The 21,288-nt window shown below is 42.4% G+C and overlaps 1 protein-coding gene across 6 annotated transcripts in view; it reads left to right on the forward strand.

Moving 5' to 3' along the window:
• Positions 1–21,288, forward strand: part of MKRN1 (makorin ring finger protein 1) — a 180,669-nt gene that overhangs the window by 121,900 nt on the left and 37,481 nt on the right. For 4 of the 6 annotated variants that reach the window (XM_029615775.1, XM_029615777.1, XM_029615776.1 and 1 more), the window contains one exon: positions 14,724–14,953. In XM_029615775.1, the coding sequence (XP_029471635.1) occupies positions 14,724–14,953 (230 nt within the window). Of the gene's footprint in view, positions 1–9,038; positions 9,140–14,723; positions 14,954–19,000; positions 20,420–21,288 lie in introns of those variants that run through there. The other 2 variants (XM_029615780.1, XM_029615778.1) reach the window with 2 other exon arrangements.

A 21,288-nucleotide genomic window follows, 5' to 3' on the forward strand; every position in this document is an offset into this window, starting at 1 on the left:
TCATCGTTGGTAATAACTCCACTACCCGTTGCTATTGAACTTTCAGAACTCCCCTCTGAAGACAAATTCTTAAGAAGAAAAAGAATTCAACATATTGCAAATAGGCCTGAAGTAAAATAGGCCTAACCTTATGCCCAGAGTCTCTAACCCATGATGGCTAAAAGTCCTAGCTTATCCATTGCTCCATGGGCTAGGCATGTTGGAACTAACCTAAGACATGGAAATAGAAGCCAGTGATCTTGAAGCTTGTTGTTATAATACATATGACAAAGTGGGGTGGGGAAAATGTGAGGATGCTTGCTTTGAGGCTACGTGTGAGCAACTGTCGGCTTTCTCCTTTGTTCTAGTTTAAAAGCTGCTCTATCTCCTTTTTAAAGTTTAGCACCAGCAATCTGGTTCCACCCTGGTTAAGGTGGAGCCCATCCCTTCAGAAGAGACTCCCCCCTTCCCCAAAAGGTTCCTCAGTTCCTTACTAAACTGAATCCCTCTTCCTTGCACCATCGTCTCATCCACGCATTGAGACTCCGGAGCTCTGCCTACCTCCGGGGACCTGCGCATGGAACAGGGAGCATTTCAGAAAATGCTACTCTGGAGGTTCTGGATTTAAGCTTTCTACCTACGAGCCTAAATTTGGCTTCCAGAACCTCCCTCCCACATTTTCCTATGTTATTGGTGCCCAATATCTTGATGTTATCGCTCCCTTGAGACTAGGCCTAAATTTACCTGCTCCAATCAGCCTTGGTCTTCTCCAGCTATTAGAAGCTTTTGGCAGTTACTGCACAAACAGGAGCATATTTGGCACAAGAATCACACAGCTGAATATTTAGCTGTTTTCAAAAACTCATTGACCAAATATAAAAGCAAACTAAATGAAGCCATGAAGGCTTATTATGCTAAATGAGTTCATTCAGTAGGTTTCAATCCCTGTGAGCTCTTTAAGATTACAAAATGTCTCACCATCTTTCCAATGTATCCATATCTGATTCATCTACCCTGCCAGATACTTTAGATGCTGTTGCTTTGAAGCAAGCTTTCATTACCAAAATTACCAATTTTGGATCTATAGTACTTTTGCTACTGTGTCTTATTGGTGTGCTAACATTTCTAATTTGGTTGATCTATGAAGACATTGCCTGAACCAGAGAAGTCTCTTAACTGCTTTCTAAATCAATCCTTCCTTTTGCCTTCTCAATAACTGTAATACTGTAGTATTAAAATCTATTTCCTAGCGTGTAGCAGATGGACTCAGGACCAATGGGTATAGTGTACTCCTGCTAGCAGTTGGAGACGGATCAGATTTCAATCTGATGTCAGCCCCAAGTACATATACCCCTGCAGGAAGTGCAGCTCTTCAGTATTTTCCGTCTCCATAGCAGTTAGGGACTATCTGCACGCTCTCAAGCGTTAGATCAAATTCAAAGAAGAAAACCCAAAATTTAAAGAAGAAAACCTACCTGAAGACGAGCCCTGTTCTCATGCTGTGATACCCTCGGGTCCCTCCCCCAGTTGAGATTCCCGAGGTGATTTCTGTGGTCCCTCGGAGGTGAGCCTCGGTCCGGCGGCCGAATCGCAGCGAGGACCTAGCCCCCAATCCTTCGGGCGCGGCTGAGAGGCAGCGGGTGCACCCTCGAGCGCAGCGGTGAAGGTATTTGCCCTCTCCCCCCGCAGCTAGAGACCGCCCGGGACGAAACCAGGAAGCGCTGAAGACAAGGTAAGGTAGAAACCTTCTACTTGAATCCGGTCTCCGAGGATCGAGGAGGAGCACAGGTCACCGACCGGAAACAGTGCCACCGGGATGTTCCGCCCTAGCAGGGCCAGGCCCCGGCTATTCCAAGAGTCTGCCCATGTGGAGACTCTCCGAGGGGGGTCGCCATATTGCCCACGTGCTCGCCGTCGCCATTTTGGCCTACTCGCCACGCCGTTCGCCTCCAAGCGCACATCTCCTAGCACTTGTGCGCATAGACTTACGCGCACATAACTTGCACGCACAGAGCCGAGCGCATATCTACGGCACAGCCACGCGCACAACTTACACGCTCATCTTAAGTGCACCGGAGCGCATAAGATTTACGCGCCGACAGCCATGGCACCCCCAGGAATAGAAATTAAGGCGCAAGGCCTCTGCCCAGCATGCCACATCAGAGCCGCACATCAGTCCCACCCAGGGCCAAGTTCTAGCTCCTCAGGGGCACCCCGGACCTAGCCCGGGGTCCCCCCACAGACGGGGACCCCCAAGGAACCCCCCCACAGACGGGGACCCCCACAGACAGGGACCCCCAAGGAACCAGCGTCAATATCATGGGTGGAGTTCTTCAAGGGGATTCACGCCTTTGTTCAAATGAAAACTGAACCTCTGGCTGACCAGCCACATGCTCCACCGGAGGACCCACATGTCCCAGGCCCTTCAAGACCTAGGCACAGGCTCCCATTACCGAGAAGCCCCACCTATGGGGACTCGGACATCTCTGAGGAGGAAGCCGAATCCCTAGAAGAGGGGGAGCTCCCCCCGGGGACAGAGCCTCACCGAACCATGAGACGCTTCTTCACAAAGGACGAGCTCCCGGACATGGTCAATCAATGTCTGATGGAGCTCGCTATCCCGGGGGAACCTAAACCGAACCCCCTGCTGGAGGGTCTTCGACAGACTTCTCGCCACTTCAAGCAGCACAATAGCTGATTGACCTGGAATGGAATGCATTCAAAGGGGGACGAGCCTTGGCAGCCCTGTACCCCCTGGACCCAGCAACCAAAGATCTTCTTGCATGCCCAAGAGTGGATGCCATGGTCTGCATGGTCTCTAAGCACACCACTATCCCAGTGGTGGGAGGAGCTGCGCTCAAGGATGCACATGACCGACATCTGGAGTCCATCCTCAAACAGTCATTTGACGTTGCCGCTATGTCTCTACAAATTGCGGCCTGCTGCACCGTGGTGACACGTGCCTGCTTGTCACAAACCAGGAACAACACCCCAGGAGACGATATGGAGCCAGCAGTATCATTCCTAGCGGATGCTGCCTCTGACCTAGGGCGCACAGCGGCCAGAGGAGTGTCATCTGCGGTGGCTGCCAGGAGGCAACTCTGGCTCCGAAGCTGGTCGGCCGACGCATCTTCCAAAACGCACCTCACAAGGATGCCCTTCAAAGGATCCCTCCTGTTCGGCAGCGAACTAGAGAAACTGGCCGACAAATGGGGCGAGTCCCCATTGCCGCGATTACCGGAAGATAAGACGAAGAGAAACTAGCGTCCCTTCCCCACGTCCTCCAGGGGCAGAAATTCGCAGCGCTTCAATCCTTACAGGAGCAACTATCAAGCACCCTGCCTTATGGGCAGGAACCAGTCCTTTCGGACCAAGCAAACAAGAGGGGAGCCAGCTCGGGTACGAGCCCCAGCCACACCCCACAATGAGATTCAACCGATCCATCCAAGGGAAGAAGCCATAGGGGGCAGACTAACCCTATTTTACTGCAGATGGGTTGAAATAATCTCGGACAAGTGGGTCCTAGCCATCGTTCAGGAGGGGTACTACCTGGATTTCCTACGAACCCCTCCGGACAAGTTCGTAGAGTCCCCCTGCCACGACCCTTCCAAGAGGGCAGCAGTGGAAGCTACACTGTCCAGACTTCTGGCCCTCAAGGCCATAACCCCAGTGCCTCCACAGGAATTAAATACTGGCCATTATTCCATTTATTTTATCATTCCCAAGAAAAAGGGAACATTCAGGCCCATCCTGGACCTCAAGTCGGTCAACCGCCACCTCAGGATCCCTCGCTTCCGCATGGAAACCCTACGATCCCTTATAAGGGTGATACAACCAGGAGAGTTTCTCACATCCCTGGATCTTGCAGAGGCCTACTTGCACACCCCCATTCATCAGGAACATCAGCGCTACCTTCGCTTCAAAGTCCTGAACCGTCACTACCAGTTCCGGGCACTACCCTTCGGGTTAGCCACAGCAGCCCGGGCGTTCTCCAAGGTAATAGTGGTGGTGGCGGCAACACTAAGGAAGGAAGGAATCCTCGTTCACCCTTACCTGGACGATTGGCTTTCCTCCGCCAAGCTGGTTGCTTGGCGGAGGAAAGCCGCCAAGCAACCAGCAGTCATAACTCTACTGGAAACCCTAGGATGGGTAGTCAACACAAACAAAAGTTCCCTACAGTCCTCACAGTCGCTGGAATACCTAGGAGTCCGATTCAACACCAAAGAGGACAAGGTCAGCCTGACCCCCACAAGGAGATCAAAATTGTGGAACCGGCTGCAAACCTTGCTGAACGATCCTCGTCCCACAGCATGGGATTACTTGCAAGTCCTCGGGCTGATGGCATCCACACTGGAAGTTGTGCCATGGGCGCGAGCCCACATGAGGCCCCTACAGCGCTCACTCCTATTACGGTGGAGCCCACGGTCCCAGAACTACACCGTACGTCTATCACTCCCGGGCAGAGTTCGGACCCAGCTACGGTGGTGGCTGCAGGCCAGCCACGTGAGCCGGGGATGAAGACTATCCTCCCCAACCTGGACCCTACTCACCACAGATGCCAGTCTATGAGGATGGGGAGCACACTGCGAGAAGCTAACCGCCCAAGGGCAGTGGAACGCAGAAGAGGCGGGATGGAACATCAACCGCCTAGAAGCGCGGGCAGTCAGACTAGCTTGCCTGCGGTTCGCTCACAGACTTCGAAACAAAGCAGTCAGAGTAATGTCTGACAACGCCATGACAGTGGCCTACATCAACCGGCAGGGGGGAACCAGAAGCCAACAGGTGTCCCTAGAAATAGACCCCCTGATGGTGTGGGCGGAAGCAAACCTCCAGGAGATCTCCGCCATCCACATCGCCAGGAAAGACAACATCACGGCAGACTTCCTCAGCAGGGAAAGTGTAGACCCAGGAGAATGGAGGCTGTTGTCCACAGCCTTCAAGATGATAGTGGATCGGTGGGGGACACCGGAAATGGACCTTCTGGCAAACAGATCCAACGCCCAAGTATCCAGATACTTCAGCCGCAGGCGAGAACCGCAGTCCCAAGGGATCGATGCCCTGGTACAGCCCTGGCCCCCGGGGACCCTACTATATGCCTTCCCGCTGTGGCCCCTACTGGGCGCAATCATTCTCAAGATACACCTACACAAGGGACTAGTTCTTCTGGTGGCTCCGGACTGGCCAAGAAGACCCTGGTACACAGAAATGAGAAGACTGCTGGCAGGGAACCCCCTGCCCCCACACAGTAACCTGCTACAACAAGTTCCGATCCTCCACGAGGACCCAGCTCAATTCTCTCTTACGGTCTGGCCATTGAGAGGGCTCGCCCGAGAAAGAGTGGATACTCGGGGTCGGTAATCGACACTCTCCTCCAAGCACGCAAGTTCTCCACATCGCTAACGTACATAAGGATCTGGAGAGTATTTGAAGCCTAGTGCGAAGACCACAACATCAAGCCATGCTCATTTACAGTTCCTGTGATCCTGGAATTCTTACAGAACGGACTACAGAAGGGTCTGTCCCTCAACTCCATCAAGGTACAGGTGGCCGCATTGTCATTTTATGGCTCCAAGAGCAAGGGCGACAGCATAGCTTCTCACCCGGATGTATCACACTTCCTGAAAGGAGTCAAACACATTCGCCCACCACTAAAGTGGCCGGTATCTCTGTGGAATCTCAATCTCGTTCTGGACTTCCTAGCGGTAACCGCCTTCAGACCTCTCTGAGGCCTGTCCCTCCGCCTGTTAACCTTAAAGACGGTGTTTTTGCTGGCGGTGTGTTCAGCCCGCCGCATATCGGAACTACAAGCACTGTCCTGCCGTGAGCCGTTCCTCAGACTCACCCCAGGGTCCATCCAACTACGCACGGTTCCCTCCTTCCTCCCCAAAGTGGTCTCACACTTCCATCTCAACCAGACCATCTCACTACCAATGATGGATGGCTTGAAGAATTCGGAAGAAGTCCGTAGTCTACGCCACCTCAACATCGGCAGACTCCTATCCAGATACCTGGAAATGTCCGAACCCGTACGAAAAACGGACCACCTTTTCGTCCTTCACAGTGGAAAGAGACAAGGGGAAGCGGCCTCGCGGGCAACCATTGCCCGCTGGATCAAGGAAATCATCAAGGCGGCCTACATAGAAGCTGGCAAGCCACCACCTCTACAGGTCATGGCCCATTCTACCAGAGCCCAGGCAGTATCCTGGGCAGAAACTAGAATGCTGTCACCTGCCGAGATCTGCAGGGCGGCTTCATGGTCCTCCATCCATACCTTCTCCAGATTCTACTGTCTGGACGTTCAGGCTCGGGAGGACACGGCATTTGCAAGGGCAATACTAAGTGGGTCACGGGCAGCCTCCCACCCGGTTCGGGAGTAGCTTTTATACATCCCATTGGTCCTGAGTCCATCTGCTACAAGCTAAGAAATTGAGAAATTACTTACCTGATAATTTTGTTTTCCTTAGTGTAGACAGATGGACTCAGCATCCCACCCTTGGCTGCCGTCTCTCTTGGTCTTTCAAAATGATTCAAGGGTAAGAACATAAGAACATAAGAAAATGCCATACTGGGTCAGACCAAGGGTCCATCAAGCCCAGCATCCTGTTTCCAACAGTGGCCAATCCAGGCCATAAGAACATGGCAAGTAGCCAAAAACTAAGTCTATTCCATGTAACCATTGCTAAGGGCAGTGGCTATTCTCTAAGTGAACTTAATAGCAGGTAATGGACTTCTCCTCCAAGAACTTATCCAATCCTTTTTTAAACACAGCTATACTAACTGCACTAACCACATCCTCTGGCAACAAATTCCAGTGTTTAATTGTGCGTTGAGTAAAAAAGAACTTTCTCTGATTAGTTTTAAATGTGCCCCATGCTAACTTCATGGAGTGCCCCCTAGTCTTTCTATTATCCGAAAGAGTAAATAACCGATTCACATCTACCTGTTCTAGAACTCTCATAATTTTAAACATCTCTATCATATCCCCCCTCAGCCGTCTCTTCTCCAAGCTGAAAAGTCCTAACCTCTTTAGTCTTTCCTCATAGGGGAGCTGTTCCATTCCACTTATCATTTTGGTAGCGCTTCTCTGTACCTTCTCCATGTTTTCATTTACCTAGGGCATCCACCCTGCCAGTTGTCGACGCTTTCTGGTTGAGTACACTGGCGGTCTCCAGCTATAGCCAATCAACCAGTTCAAATTAATCAAGTTTTAACGTTTAACCAAGTTATGAAATTATCCCAGTTATGAAATTATCCAAGTTAACCAAATTATTAAGTTAATCAGTCAGTCACACATATATCCACAATGCTTTTCGAGGAGAATATTGAAGAGCTGCACTTCCTGCAGGGGTATATGTACTAGGGGCTGACGTCAGATTGAAATCTGATCCATCTCCAACTGCTAGCAGGAGTACACTGTACCCATTGGTCCTGAGTCCATCTGTCTACACTAAGGAAAACGAAATTACCAGGTAAGTAATTTCTCCATTAGAGACACAATTATTCCCTCTTCAATCACTTTGATCAATCTATCACTAAATGAAGGTAATGTTCCCACATCCTTAAAACAAGGCCTAGATACAACTGTTATCCCAGGACAAGCAGGATGCTAGTCCTCACATATGGGTGATGTCACTGATGGAGCCCTATTGCGGGAAAACTTCTGTCAGTTTCTAGAAACTTTAGACTTTTTTTGTAACTCTTGCTGGGGATGATTTTGTTGACGTCGAAGGTGAAGAAAGGAGTTGTAGGTGAAAAAGATGTTCCATTTTTTCTTGCCTAAGTTTCCTTCCCTTCGGAGTCATTTCCTGACATTTTTGGCAGGACGAGATGTCATGTTTTTCGCCTAAACAAACGACACACTCTAGGTGTGGGTCTGTGATTGACATGGTCCGATTACAAATCGAGCATTTTTTAAACCTCAAAGCCATGCCAGTATCGACAGCCGTCGATGAAAACAGAAATTTTTGTGAGAGAAAAATATCGTTCTCACTAACGTGAAAACTGTAACAATTTCTCACCGTCCGGTGAGAAAAAGGAGAGTGAGATCCCGTATGGGAGAAAATTGTTTGAAAAAATTGAGTTTTTCAGTCAGAAGTGAGTAAAGAAACTCACAGGGCTCCTGTCTCCGCGATGCTTACAGCAGTGCGGAAAAACAAAGACTAGAGTGAGACCCCTGTGGCAGAGAATATCATGGCATGCTCAGTGGCCTCACAGTGCCAGTCAAAAATTTCTAGAAACTTTGACAGAAGTTTTCCCGCAATAGGGCTCAGTCAGTGACGTCACCCATATGTGAGGACTACAACCTGCTGTCCTGGGATAACACCTATTACAAGGTAAGCAATTTTGCTTTCTAACCAATTATAGGCAAATATCATCTTTGCCATTTTTGGCTAAACTGCTTGAATCAATTGTCTTAACTCAATTATCAAACTTTCTGGAAGAGAACCAGATTCTTGACCCCTACCAGTTTGGGTTTAATCAGACATTGAGCACTGAAACCTTACTGGTTTCCCTGCTTGACATTTTTAGGAGAGGCATGGATGATGGCAAAAGTTATATTCTGGTCCTTTTGGATATATCATTGTTCTTGACACCATCGATCACAATATCTGTTCTTTTGCCTGAGAGAATCTGATATATATGGGATTGTCTAAGAATGGTTTAAATATTACTTATCTGAGTGTTCTGCTAAAGAAAGGCAGTTAATCTAACATCCCTATAGACAGTCCTTTGTACTGGTGTCCCACAAGACTCCTTATTATCAGCTTTATTGTTCAATATTTATCTTACTCCTATTTGTAAGATACTCATAATCTTGTGTGATGGATACAGAATTTTTGCTGATGATATCCAATTTTTTATCTGAGTGCAGTCTAACTGATCTGATACTGAGAGACTGATTGGAATATGTATGACTACTATTAAACAATGGTTACACATAATAAATTGGGATTAATGTTGGCAAAATCAAATTCATAGCTATAAAATAGGTCTTATAGCAAACCCTTTCCTTCCTTCATTACCTTAGACAATGTTATTTTTCCTTCCCTATGCCAAAGGTCTAGGAATATGGATGGATTCAGGTCTATCTCTTCATAGTCATATGAGAACTCAAGTCTACTGAATTCCTTTCTGTTGGCAGTTGATGTCTTACCTTTGGGTTAGTATATTGATTAAGGTCTTTTGAAGATTTTGGAAATTTATTAACAGTTTGGATGATCTTTTGTTCCACAGATTTAATATTTTATGAACATTTTAATAATAAAAATGTAAAGGTCTATAAGATGACATTTTAAGGTAGATGGTTACACTCAGTGCAAAAAAATACTGTTGGTCTAAATAGCATATTATTGGCACTCTATATGACAACTATTTGAGATCTTTAAATCATGTAATCCTTTTATTTATAGATACAGAATGCAAGGTTCCACTTTAGGAGTCAGCATTCAGGAAAAGGATCTGGGCATCATTGTTGATAATATGTTGAAATCTTCTGCTCAGTGTGCAGCAGCAGCCAAGAAAGCAAACAGAATGCTTGGAATTATTAGGAAAGCAATGGTGAATTAAATAGCTAATATCACGATGTCTCTGTATTGCTCCATTGTGTGACCTCATTTTGAGTATTGTATGCAGTTCTGGTCTCTACGTCTCAAAAAAGATATAGCAGAATTGGAAAAGGTACAGAGAAGGGCAACCAAAATGATAAAGGGATGGAATGATTTCCCTATGAGGAAAGGCTAAAGAGCTTAGGACTTTTCAGCCTGGAGAAATGATGGCTGAGGGGAGATATGATAGAGGTCTATAAAGTGAGTGATGTGTAATGGGTAAATTTGAATCAGTAATTTACTTTTTAAAGAGCACAAAGACCAGGGGAAACACAATGAAGTTACTAGGTAATACATTTAAAACTAATAAGAGAAAATATATTCTTTTTACTCAACACATAATTAAACTCTGGAATTCATTGCCAGAGGATGTGGTGAAGCTATTAGTATAGCTGTATTTTAAAAAGGTTTGGACAAGTTCTTGGAGGAAAAATCCATAAACCATTATAAGGTGGAATTACAGAAATACACTTCTTATCTCTGGTTTAAGAGTTATGGAATCTATCTATCCCTTTGGAAACTGCCAGGTTTTTGTGACCTGGATTGACCACTGTTGGAAATAGGATAATATACTTGATGGACCTTTGGTCTAACCCAGTATGGCAAATCTTATGTACTTATTTACCTTTGTACTTTTGGAATTTTTTTCCCACTGTTATTTACAGAACTCTTCTAACTCAGAAATATTCTTAGATCTCCTTGCAGGCCCTGTATGTTTGAGATCTCACCACAGATTTTCAATAATATTCAAGTCTGGGTGCTCTAAAAGCGATTACAAAACCTTCATCTTTCTTTCCTATAAATAACTTATGGTTGATTTTGAGGTATGTTTCACTGTCTTGTTAAAATATCCAACCTCTCTTTGTCTTCAATTTCTTCACTGACTGTGCTACATTAGCTTCTAGGAACAGGCAACTCCAGCGATGGAGTGCCACAAACAGGTCCTGTTTTCAAGATAGCCACAATGAGAATATGCATGAGGTATATATGCATGCATTACCTTCATTGTATTGAAATATATTCATGCATATTTATTGTGAATGTTCTGAAAACTGGACCTGTTCGTCACATTCCAGGATCAGAATTGCCTACCCCTCTTCTAGGGTATGTTGATATTTAGTTGAAGCCACTTTCTTCTTCACAAAATTTCCTGTCACAACCCCAAAGTACAATAGATCCCCACCCCCTTGTTTAATGATTGACAAAGGAGTTCTTTTCTTCAAATGCTTCACCCTTTTTTCTTCAGATTTATCTTATGTGGCTGTGGCTGAAAAGTTCAATTTTCATTTCATAGTCCAAAGCACTTTATTCCAGAAATGTTCATGCTTATCAAGGTTTTGTTTTGAAGTCTTTACAAAATGACATTTTTGTTAAGGTAGTAAGAAAAGGTTTCCTTCTCACAGCTCTCCCATTATGATCACTGTTGTGTAAGCAACACTGTACTGTAAAACTGTGGACAGCTATTCCAGTGTTGGCTAATTTTTTTAGCAGGTCATTTGCAGTGATCTGTGGATTCTGTTTTGCAGATCTGACCAGTTTCTCTGGGCAGTTCTATCAGATTTTTCTTTATCTTCCATATCTTGTCTTGACTTGAATCTTTCCATGTAACTTCCACTTCTTAACAATGTTTGCGACAGTTGAAATTGCTAACTGGTAGTATTTGAATATTTTTTTATTTTAGCTATTTTATGTGTTGTAAGAGTGATTAGCCTTCATTTTCAAATGCTCAGACAACTGCTGTTTAGAAAGGCCCATGGTTTATTTTGATTTATATTCTGCTTTTCAGCTACTACAGAGGATTGTTAAAAGTAGACAGTAAACAATTACAATGGAGATGATGTTAGGATCAGAGTATTTTTTCAACTATAGAAATATCTTCATCTGACTAATTGCAAGTCTAATGAATCGATCAGCTCTTTGGGCCTTATTAAAAACTTTTCTAAAAAGGAGTAATGAATCAACTGGAAGAGTGTCCAAACTTTTGTGCATGCCATATTCACTGTTTTATTATTTTGAATCTGTTAAAATCAGCAAATAAATTTTAATATTGCATTAAACATTGCAGAAAGATGTGGAAAAGACAAGTGCACTATCAATCAACATTAACCCAACACCACAAGAAAAAAAGTGGGAATATAATACCTAAAAGGATTACTTAATTTAAAGATCTCAAATAGGTGGCATATAGAATGCCAATAATATGCTATGTAAACCAACAGCATTTTTTTGCACTGAGTGTAATAATAACACCTTAAAAAGTCATCTTATATTCCTTTTAATTTTTATTATTAAATTGTTCATAAAATATTAAATCTGTGGAACAAAAGATCATCGAAACTGTTAATAAATTTCCAAAATCTTCAAAAGAACTTAATCAGTATACTGACCCAAAGGTAAAATATCAACTGGCAGCACAAAGAAATTCAGTAAACTTGTTTTCATCAAAATATCCAGAAAGTTGTATTTACTTTATTTATTTATTTTATATACCGTCAATCTGTAAAACAATCTAGACAGTGTACAGTTAAAATACAAAGACTTAATGAGAAATACAATAACAATTGGATAGACAAGTACAAGTTAAAAATTCAAATAAAAGTAGAAAAAATACATATGATAAAAATTAAAAGTTATTTATTTAAAGATAAAATATCTAAAAAAATAAAAATTAGAAAACTGAAATGTCAGGGTGAAATATTGTTCCAAAAATCAAAATCAAGTTGCATATCAGAGTAATCAGGATGAAAAACCCAGTGTTTATCCCTTCAGTGATGTTTCAGCAACCCTCAAACATTGCTTGCCCAGGGGGACTGTCATTGATCTTAGCTTCATATAGAATTAAAAAATGTATAGGCGTTCGGTACTAAGCAGGAAACATACATCTTTCCATCATGGCCGAGGCCTCTCATCCAGGAAACCTCCACCTGCACATACAGAAAGAAGCTCTGAGAATTTATCTCAGCATTTACACTGGAAATGCCAAGAAATGGATGTCAACTTAACACAGGAAATAGAATTAACAGTAAGCCAATGGTACAGTAGATACTAAAAGTTTCAAAAATATAAACTGCTAAAACATCCAATTAATATTATTCCATCTACAACAGAATATATTTAGATCTAAAAAAAAAAAAAAAGACCAGTCAAGCTCATTATTAAGATCATCTGAAGCAGTGGTATATAAGGTATAAATCCATCATTACACAAGTTGTATTGGCCATAGATTAATATAACCCCTGTGAATAAAAGTAAGAGCCATGTCTATCATGGAGAAAATCAAGTCTGAAAAAGGATGTTGCCTCAAGATAGTGAGAGACCAAGAGCACTTCAAGTTTTCTCCAGCATATGTAGATCCTATGTTCTATCACCTTACTGCAGATAGGTCATGTAGCATCTGAACTAGCATAGATCACACAGACATATAATGATATAAATTACAGTGGCTGTCTCAAATATGCTGAAAAAACTTAAATACAAAGAGTTTTCTGAGGATGCAAGAAAAATCCTGCTGGAAAAAGATTGTGGACACACTGAGCAATGTCTGAAAGGATGATATCCTAGGCCAGTAACTACATCCAGAGATTCTGTCCAAAATTCCTGAATGAACAATCAGATGCTGAATATTCTGGGCCTGTTGAAAAGCAAAAATAGGCAGCTCATGAAACACAATATCATTATCCAACATATGCCAAAATTTCTTAATTCATCTCTTAATATAGGATACACCAGCTGAGAATGGGAGAACACAAGCCAGCCATTCAGATTCAGATCTAATAGAAGGTTGAAATAGGAGGTCCCGATTAAAATAAAGATCTTTCTTATAGGCTCATTGAATCACATTTGTGGAATAACAGCATTTAATAAATTGACAAGCCATAATTCTGGTTTGGGATTTAAAGCTATCATCAATGATCTCCTCTGAGGCAGACTGGGGTAGATTTTATAAATTTGCGCACACGCGTACTTTTGTTCTCGCACCAGGCGAGATACACACATATCCATTAAAATCCGGGGTCGGAGGGAACTTTCCTTCGGCCTTCCCCCACCTTCCCCAACCTAACCCACCCCCCCGGCCCTATCTAAACCCCCCCCCCCCCACCTTTGTTGTACAAGTTACGCCTGCTTGAAGCAGGCGTAACTTGCGCGTGTTGGGCCGGCCGCCGGCGCGTCATGGTCCAGTCCGGGGGCTGGTCCGGAGGCCGCGGCCACGCCCCCGATGATGCGCCGGCCGTGACACGCCCCTGATGACGTGCCAGCCGCGACACACACCCCGACACGGCCCCCCAGGAAAGCCCCGGGACTTACGCGTATCCCAGGGCTTGTGCGCACTGCCGAGCCTACTCAACATAGGCTCGGCGCGCAGGCGGAGTTTGGGCCAGGTTTTCAGGGAGTACTCGCGTATCCCTTTGAAAATCTGGCCCACTATGTTAAAGGATTGCCAAAACATTGATATTGGAACCTACACTGGCATTTTCATCCTGATTGTTCTGATATGCAAGATGATGTGTTTAAAAGAACTTGGCTTTGATTTTTGGGATGATATTTGACCCTGACACTTCAGTTTTCTGGATACTTCAATGATAACTCAATCTACTGGAATCATTTGTGTTGACATTTGATGTCTTGCCTACCAGTTCAGTTTATTGATTACGTTCTTTTGAAAGTTATTAACATTTTGGATGATCTTTTATTCCATAGAGTTAATATTTTATGAACAGTTTAATAATAAAAATTTAAAGGACTATAAGATTACTTTTTAAGATGGACAATTATACCCTTAGTGCAGAAAAATGCTGTTGGTTTAGATAGATATCATATAGAGTGCCAATAATATGCTATTTGTGAGACCTTTAAATTGAGTAATTCATTTTATATATTGCATTTCCACTTTTTGTCTTGTGGTTAATTTTTGTTTACTTAGAGAATCATTGAAACATACAATTTGACCAGAGGTGCCTAAACGTTTGACAAGCAACTGTATATCAATGTTTTGAATAATTTCATTAATACTGTATCTTGGATGTTATATATTTTGTAAGGTAATACCTTATAACTATGAGGGGACATAAATGTATCGCAGACCCTCTGGCTTTGTACTGAACAGATTTTTGCTTTATTTTTCCCTTTGACATATCTCAGCTGCTGAGCACGATCCTGAAACGCCTGTACATGAACTGGTGATTAAAGAAGAACAGTGTGAGAAACCACTTACAAGCATGGAGTTGAAGAAAGAACTCTGTCCTTATGGTGCTATAGGAGAATGTCGTTATGGAAAAAATTGTGTATATCTCCATGGTGACATATGTGACTTGTGTGGGCAGCAGGTACTTCATCCTGTGGATTCTGCTCAGAGATCCCAACATATAAAGGTAAGAATCCACATCTTAACCTATAAAGATCTCAACATATAAAGGTAAATCCCAAGTTCCATGCAGGAGAACTAAGTGCTATTCCCAATCTTGCATATTCATCTCTGACCCCCCCTCCCCCCCCTGCAATGCTTGATTATACATGGTTTAAATTTGAATGTAGCACAAAAAAGGAGGAGCAAGTATCAATCAAATCTTTATACAATACTCAAAACAATTTTTTATTTTATAACATTTAGACATGAAAGATATCATACAGACAAAATTTTCAGTAATCATAACAAACTTTTAATTTAATATATTATACAAATATCAATTCAGCAATTCTTTGCAAAATATCTTTTGTAAATGCAATATATACACCGATGCCAAAACGCACACACCACAACCATACTTTATATTTAAAAACTAAAATCTAATGCACACATCCACACTTGAATTGCATTGCACCCACACCAATTCTTAGAAACTAATCATAGTCAGAGACGGCAAAAGTTCTTATGTTCTTCCTCCACCATATCTCTGAGATGCCAAGTAAGTCTTTCTCATCACTCACTGTTATACAATCTAACTCTCCCATCTTACTTCTTAGACCTTGTATTGGCTGACAGACATTTCAAAGTGTGTTTTTTGTTTGTATTAACAGCCTGCTTTTCAGCTGACAGGGATAATTTGGAATCTTTTAGCTATGGTGATTCTTTACTTATAGGCACATAAGCATTGTGTAAAGCAAGTGGTTTTGTTTACATTGGTGGCTGGGGCTATGTACAGAGCAGTAAAAGGTTATACTATAAGGAAGGCCTACATTTTTCCTTGGCCACAAAGAAGATGTTAAGTGAGAAATTCAAAACACAATATCAAGCATTTAAACTGGAGCATGGGCCAGCAGGAGGTGGCCTATGAAATTGCCATGTCAACCCCAAGCAATACAGAAAATGGGAGGAGAAAACAAAATCAATTGGCTTAAAATACCCAACTCTCCTGCTTCATTAGTATCCTTTGTAGATACCTCCCTCTGAACCATGTGCTGCTGAGCGACTGTTGGCTTTCCCCTTAGTTCTAGTTTAAAAGCTGCCCTATCTCTTTTTTAAATGTTACCACCAACAGCCTGGTTCCACCCTGGTTAAGGTGGAGCTCTCCCTTTAGAAAAGACTCTGCCTTCCCCAAAAGGTTCCTCAGTTCCTTACAAAACTGAATCCTTCTTCCTTGTACCATCGTCTCATCTATGCATTGAGACTCTGGAGCTCTGCCTGCCTTTGGGGACCTGTGCGTGGAACAGAGAGCATTTAAGAGAATGCTACCCTGGAGGTTCTGGATTTAAGCTTTCTACCCAAGACCCTAAATTTGACTTCTATTTATCTATCTATTTATTTATTTAAACAGTTTTCTATACCATTGCACGGAAAAAATCCATCTCGACTGTTTACACTCGTTATGTCATAAAAATAAAGAAATGACATAAATAATTATTCACAATAAAGATACCTATAATCTCCCTCCCTCATTTTCCTGTGTCAGTTCTCACATATACCATGACAGTTGACTCCTCCCCAGCACTGTCTAAAATCTTATCTAGGTGGCACCTGAGGTCTACCACCTTTGCTCCAGGCAGTCATGTTACCAGGCTATCCTTGTGCCACCAGCCAGAGACGCACAGACGTGAGCTTATGACCAGAGAAGTTTCATTTTGTATTTGTTAGCCATAATATAGATTGATTTCTTGCTGACATTGTTCTATTATCTGCTATGTTTTCTCTGTTGATGCATGATTTGAAATCTTTAGCTAGTGTTTTTAGAAATTTGGCTAGTATGCATTGAAATAACTGTGTTTGTAAGTAATAGAGCAAAGGCTGGTATTTGCAGGAGCTGTTTGTGCCCTGCCACCTTGCTCACACCCACCCACCCCTAGGGTGTTTTCTTCCTAAATATTTTAAATATTTCTTCTAAGGACTTAGTTAAGTGAAGTGAAGCCAAGAACCAATCTAACAACTTGTATAATAGTTACTAATAGAAGAATGGCTTTTATTCAGTGTAACATTTATGGTGCTTATGTCCAAAGGCCTACCATTTAGAGATTTAAGGGTTGTCCAATTTGTTTGCGGCTGTCTGCAATGAAAAAGCAGGTAATGCATTTGAAAGAGGAATTGTTCAGGTTTCAAAAAACCTTTTCTATCTTGATGGACTCAGATAACTTCTCTAGCTTTCACAGAAGAGTCTGAATCCCAAGACTAAATGGTTTATATTGGGATCTGGCAGAATAAGATATGTGACTATACAACACCCATTTTCCTCAACTGGACTGTATCTTGAATATCCACCCCCACTCCCACAGAGAAGTCAGACATCCAAGATTCAAAATCCCAGAAATTATTGGATTACAGTCAGTTCTGGCAGAATAAGGCCTGTGAAGAAGAGACATCGACTTTCTCAGCTGTTACCCTTATATAATACATGTTTTGCTTTGGAAAATGAAGAAGCCCCCATCAACAGAATATGAAGTGATGTCTGAAAGAGATGTAGTCACCCAATGTATCCAGAAACCCTTCAGTTTGGTCAAATATCATAAAAGAAAGCTGCTTCTGCTGGAAGACTCAATCATCAAAGGAACCAGTTTGGGGACGCAATTTGATGGGGGCAAAATGGTTAAATGCATGCCAGGATCCTCAACTAATAGAAATGCAAACTAGGTGGTCAATGCAATTTGAGTAGAAAATAAGAATTTTGATATCAGTATTATCATCCATCTGGGGACCAGTGACCTCGCTAGAAACGTGTCCACAAAGTACAGGAAGATTTCCAAAATCTAGGGGAGAAAATTAGACACTTGGCAAAGACTATTGCTTTTTCAGAAGTACTACCTGTTCATGGAAAGGGAAAGGGAAAGGTCATGCCATATAGATAATTTCAACATCTGGCTCAAAACTTGGTGTAAGGGAAATGGTTTTGGATTCATTAGAGACTGGGGCCGTGTATGGAGCAATAAAAGATTATATGGTAAGGATGGCCTACATTTATCTGTTACTTCAAGAGCTTTGTCAATCATTAGGTGATTAGGTGTTGTGCTGTTCTATGTATTATGTTGTTTAAGTCCAGGAAAATGGATCATTAGGTAAAGTACTCTTAGTACTTATCTTGAAATCCACTTGTAATGGTGATTTTTGCTGTCCGACATCGCGAGGTTTAAATGACAAAATAAAATGGCTGTCCTTAATATAAGTAACATAAGTGATTGCATCTAGATACATGTAACATCCATCCATAGCGAAGAAAACCACATCTTTTCAGTATTGAAGGTATTTACAGATTTGCTTGGTAAGATCACCCTCAGACCTAATACAAAGGCCTTTCCCTGCTGGTTTTGAAATTTTCTTTTCTCAGTTTATTGTCGCATTCCTGCAATGTCGCTTTTTAATATAAAATCTATTTTTCATATCACCAGTACTTTTGAATGTGCAACGCACATAATGAATGCAATAATAACAATCGTTCAGCGTGGCCAGCATTTTGAGTATGGCATTACAGTGTAACAATTTCAAAAAAGAAAAATATTTCATCAAAGAAAAATAAATCAATATTTTTACTCCGAGATCGAAAGGGTACATTAAATTCTATTATCATTTGAGTTCTAATATATCGCTATGAATTGTCTCTGTATCCAAACCATGACGTGGCTCCGCATCACTTCCGGCTGTCAGTCTGACAGCCGGAGGGATTCCCTTATAAGTGGCGCCTTTTTCAGCGTAGCAAAGAAGATTTTCTTTGTGCAGCACCTGTAGCCTGTTGGGCACTTTAAATTGTGAGTACCGCTTTGTGCCACTACATACAAGCCTTCAGTTCCGATTTTAAAAGTTGGTATAACTCGATATTCATTGTTTTGGATTTTAGTCTAAGGAGAGATTCTCCTGTATTACCATTCATGGCTGTCGGCATTCAACACCGGACACCGCGACTTTCATAAGTGTGTACCTTCTTATAACAGTGGTAGCCACACCAATTTAGTTTTTTTATACAACAGTAAAAAATGTCTCTACTCTTTACATTGTGCAGGTATTTGTATTTGCAACTTCCAAGAAATCCCAGCGATAGCGGTCAGCATCGCTTTGCAGAAACATTACATCTACTGATTATCTCATCAAAAGTTGGGTCCTTGAAGAAGGGGTTCTTTTACCCTGAAACCTCGCGATGCCAGACAGCAAAAACCACCATTAGAAGTGGATTTCAAGATAAGTACTAAGAGTACTATACCTAATGATCAATTTTCCTGGACTTAAACAGCATAATACTTAGAACAGCACAACACCTAGTCACCTAATGATTGACAAAGCTCTTGAAGTAGCAGAGCTTATCAGCATGATAACCATTCTTTGGTATCGTATGAAGGTTGCCTACTAGACCAATAGAGAAATCGTAGGTAGCAAGTTTTATATATATCTATATTGACCGTTTCTTGCTAATTTTGTTAGGGTCTCAGTGCCGAGTATTTCTACATTTATCTGTGGCAGAAAAGAGGATGGTAACTGAAAAATTAAGATCATACTTTATTAGGCATTTAAACTAGGGAGTGGGGGTGGCAGGAAGGTGGCCTGTGAATTTGGTGTGTCAACCCCAAGCAAAACAAGAAGAGGAAAGGGAAAGTAAAAAAAAATCAGTCAGTTCAATAAAGCAGAAAAGGTGAATATAAAAAGCAGCTGGAAAGCTATGACTACAAATGCTTGTAGTCTGGGCAACAAAATTCCAAACCTGCAGGCCCCTAATGGTGGAGGAAGACTTGGACATTATTTCTGTTACAGAAACATGGTTCACTGATTCTCATGATTGGTATACAGCCATTCTGGGTTATAACTTGATAAGAAAGGACAGAGAGGACTGAAAAGAGGGAGGAGTAGCTCTTTATATCAAAAACAATGTCCAAACAACTGAATTGCAAGGGACTTTCCTAAAAAAAAAAAAAAAATAAAATAAAGGATGGGGCTTCCACATTTACTGGTGTGATCTACAGGCCACTGACTCAAACAGAAGAACTGGATAGAGAACTCATTGAAGACATGCAAAAAGGCGAAGTGTTGCTTGTTGGAGATTTTAATCTGTCGGATGTGGATTGGAGTATCCTTTCTGCGGAATTTACGAGAAGTAGAGAGAGAGTGGATGCTCTTCAAAGGGCTCTGTTCAAACAAATGGTAATAGAACCTGCAAGAGAAGGTGTGATAACTCAATTTGGTACTCACTAATAGTGATAATGTCTCTAATGTTCGGATAGGGGCTCACCTGAGAACCAGTGATCATTAGTTGGTGTGATTTGATTTTGCGAATAGGAAACAGAGAAGTCACACTAAAACCCGAGTTATGAATTTCAAAAATATGGACTTTGTCTATATGGGGATGTACCTGGACAAAAAACTGGAAGAGTGGGAGAAAATAGGTGAGGTAGAACAACAGTGAGTCAAGTTAAAAGGCAACAAATCTATATTTTAGAAAATTAAACAAGATTAAGAGGAAAAAGAAACCTATCTGGTTCTCTAAGGAGGTGCTGAAAAAATAAAGATACAAAGAATAGGGTTCAAGAAGTATAAAGGTTCCAAAAAAATGAAACACAAGGAAGAATATCTGTTAAAACAGAGGGAGACGAAGAAAGAAATAAGGAAAGCAAAAGGTCATGTGGAAGAAAGGATGGCCAAAGAGGTAAAGTGAGGAGATAAAACATTTTTCAGATATATCGGTGAAAGAAGGGAGGTCAGATGTGGTATAGTGAAATTGAAAGATGAGAAGGAGCAATGTGTAGAGCAGAGCTTTCCAAACTGTGTGTCGGGACACGTTAGTGTGTCGCCTGCAGTGTACAGGTGTGTCGCGCAAGCCCGGTCAACTCTGATGCGAGTTTGGGCTTTTTTTTTTCTAGAGATTCACTTTTTTTTTTTCAGTTTATGGGTTGCTTATTATTGGGTGATTTTTGCTGTCAATCGCGTTTTTTGGGGGGGCTTGGTGGGTGGAATGAGCCCAGCCATCCTTGCATTGGCTGCTGCTGCCGATGAGGCCTGGCCATGAGGAGTACTGACTGCAAGCAGCAGTGTCTGGTGATCATGGAAGGGAGTGAAGCACTTAACTGGCAACAATCAAAAAGATGAGGTACATGAGTGTGGGAGCCAGACATGTGCTGGGGGGAGAGAGATGTGAGTGGGGGGCATACGTGCTGGGGGGACAGACATGTGTTTGAGGGGGAGAGATATGAGTGTGTGGGGGCCAGACATGTGCTGGGGGGAGGAGAGAGATGAGTGTGTGGGGGACAGACAATTTGTTTTATTATTGTTTCTCATAAATTATAACAATAACATGAATCTTGG

This window comes from Rhinatrema bivittatum, chromosome 9 (assembly GCF_901001135.1).
Source record: "Rhinatrema bivittatum chromosome 9, aRhiBiv1.1, whole genome shotgun sequence".
NCBI classification, from domain to species: domain Eukaryota; kingdom Metazoa; phylum Chordata; class Amphibia; order Gymnophiona; family Rhinatrematidae; genus Rhinatrema; species Rhinatrema bivittatum.